This window comes from Dendrobium catenatum, unplaced genomic scaffold, assembly GCF_001605985.2.
Source record: "Dendrobium catenatum unplaced genomic scaffold, ASM160598v2 fragScaff_scaffold_853, whole genome shotgun sequence".
Lineage (NCBI taxonomy): Eukaryota > Viridiplantae > Streptophyta > Magnoliopsida > Asparagales > Orchidaceae > Dendrobium > Dendrobium catenatum.
The window spans coordinates 7,343,000-7,345,887 of NW_021319315.1; the positions used below are offsets into that span (position 1 = coordinate 7,343,000).

General features: G+C 43.0%; 1 protein-coding gene across 1 annotated transcript; it reads left to right on the forward strand.

Annotated features, from left to right (window-relative positions):
• The first annotated feature begins 253 nt into the window (after positions 1 to 253).
• Positions 254 to 1,364, forward strand: LOC110107380 (GEM-like protein 5). The gene has a single exon (XM_020837621.2). The coding sequence runs from the start codon at positions 423 to 425 to the stop codon at positions 1,227 to 1,229; it is 807 nt and encodes a 268-aa protein (XP_020693280.1). The 5' UTR covers positions 254 to 422; the 3' UTR covers positions 1,230 to 1,364.
• Positions 1,365 to 2,888: the final 1,524 nt, after the last annotated feature.

The following is a 2,888-nucleotide window of genomic DNA, read 5'->3' on the forward strand; positions in this document are numbered from 1 at the left end:
AAAAGTAGTCCAAGCTGCTCAAACAAAACCTATTAATCACGATATTATAAACTTTCTTTTTTTGAGGAAAAAAAATTACAGGAATGCCACGCCGAACAAATTCATGAGGACACGTCACGAGAATTCCCGACACGTCGCGAGAATTCACGACACGTCGCGCCAAATGCACCGTCGCAAGAGCTTCCAATTTCCATCTTCGCTGAGGGCTAAGGCATCATGATCAAAATGATCAAAATGACCAAAATAACCCGAAGCAACCTTTTGCCGTTTCGCAGTCTAAGGTAGACCATGGTAATTTTCTATTTCAACCTCCCCTTCTCACCTTCTTTATATATATAGCAACACCGGTTGCCAACACCATCAAAGTATTCCTTAACATAGGCATTTCATCAAACATTTTGTTGGCATCCTTTTAAACATCGATGGAGGGTAAAGGAAATAGCGCTAGCGCGGCACCGGCGGAAGCGGCGAAGTGGGGAACACACCAGATGGGCGCTCCGGCACCTCCGCCATCTCATCCGGAAAATCAGCAAGCCGCCGCCTACTGGGGCCCCCACCGCGGCGACGAGGAACGACCACCATACGTATTACTCGAATCAAACTCGCATAACCGCCCTGCAAGCGGATCAAGCCCCATGGAAACAATCCTCGAAGCCTTCAACTCATGGACGCGCAAAGCCGAGACTTTGGCCAGCAACGTATGGCAGAATTTGAAGACGGCGCCGTCGATGATGGACGCCGCCTGGGGAAAGGTGAGCCTGACGGCGAAAGCGTTGACGGAGGGAGGCTTCGAGACTATCTACCGCCAAACTTTTCCGGTGGAACCTACCGATCGCGTCAAAAAGACCTTCGCCTGCTACCTCTCCACCACCACTGGTCCCGTTGCCGGCACGCTCTATTTAACCACGGCAAACGTGGCGTTCTGTAGCGATCGGCCGCTTTCTTTCAGGGCACCGTCGGGGCAAGAGGCATGGAGCTTCTATAAGGTCTTTATTCCGTTAAGTAAGGTTGCTACTGTGGATCCGGTGACGGTGAGGGAGAATCCGCCTGAGAAGTATATCAAGATTGTGACAGTGGATGGGCATGAGTTCTGGTTTATGGGTTTCGTTAGCTATGATAAGGCATCAACTCATCTGCTGAACGCAGTTCACGATGTGGCGGCGGGGAGGCAAGCGGCGGAGGCTCCTGTTTCCGGTTATGGCGGAGAAGCTTTAGCAAAAGAGGTGTGAAAATTGTCGCCTTTACGGGGAGAAAAGAATTTGGAGTAGGTGTGATTGAAGAAAGGATTAGGTGCTGACTGCTGAATGTGTATCTAACAGATCGTAATCGGATTCGTACTGAACCTATGATTTGTTGGGTGATTTTCTGCAGTTTGTATATTTCTGGTTTGATTGAGATTGTTTGATAATAATATAGTGTGCTTGTTTTCAATTATTATACTAGTGATACGATTATAATTTTTTTAAATAAAAAATAAAAAAATTTAAATAAGAAAGGAATTTTATTTTAAAATGATGCCTATTCAAAAAATTTTAAAAATCTTATTTTAAAGCAATAAAAAAGTATAAAGTCATATTTTAAAAGATATTTTTCTGATTTCTTTATATTCATTTAATTAATTTAAGATATTTTTTATTATTTGATATATTTTAATCTGAATAAGTATTAAATATGAAAAATAATAACTTAGATAATTAAAAAAAAGGGAGGGGGATTTACATATATACCACTTTTTTCGTGCTATTTATATATCTTGTTGCATCCTCGATGTTAGAGTAATATAAAATTTAATGTCTTAACATTATACGAAAATCCGTCACACAATCAAATAAGAGAGAGAGTCTAGCATTTATAAGACATTAAGATTTTTACGTGAAAAACCCCTAAAAAAAGGGGAGAACCCACGGGGCCTAACCTAGTATGAATGAATTCGCTAGTATTTGCAGTTAATTACAAATAAGGCCCTTCTTTGGGGAAGGCCTTAGCTTTATGTACGTCTTATAGAGTACTTTATATTGTGTGAATACAAAGAATCACTGTTGATGTGATTGTTTGGTCGGAAGGACTCTAGTCGGTAGGCGACGTAAGCTGGAAGGATCGTTGACAGAGGTCGGAAGGACTGTAGTCGGAGGTCGGAAGGACTGTAGTTGGTGGGCAATGGAGGTCGGAAGGACCATTGTCTAACGACGGAGGTCAGAAAGATGACGTTAGGTAAAAGTCCAGCAATAGATAGAAATCTCACATTGAATAGATGTATGTCTAAAATCTGACAACGGGCAGAAATTCGGCGTCGGGTAGATATCTAGTGATTCGAAGTTTCGTCGTCGGATAGAAGTCCGAATTCAGTCGGCGAGTGGGAGAACTCTGGCGTTAGATGGTCTTCGGACGTCAATTGAAAGTCGGGCAGAACTTCGCCGACACTTGAAAGTCGGGTAGAACTCCAGCATCACTTGAAAATCGGGAGGAACTCTGACGTTATTTAGAAGTCGGGCATAATTCCGGCGTCACTTGGAAGTCGGGCAGAATTCCGGTGTCACTTGGAAGTTGGGCGGAACTCTGATGGTGGTCGATGAGGAGCTTCTTCGATCATTCTCTTCTTCTTCTTCTCCTCTCCTCTCTTCTTGCTTGGTCCCCTCTTAAGAGAAATAAGAGGTTATTTATAATTTTTTGAGAGTGGCATGACCCATAAATAGAAGGAGGATCAAGGGAAAATGTGGAGTGTTTTGGATAGACGGCTGATATTGAATCCATTGATCGTGGGTCATTCGTCAGACATTTGAAGGTCTTAATGATATCAGAATTCGGATATCTGGGGCTCGTTGGATTCGTCTCGTGGAGCTGCTTGATTCGTCTATAAGCATGTCATGTTTTGAAACCGTTTGGTAATC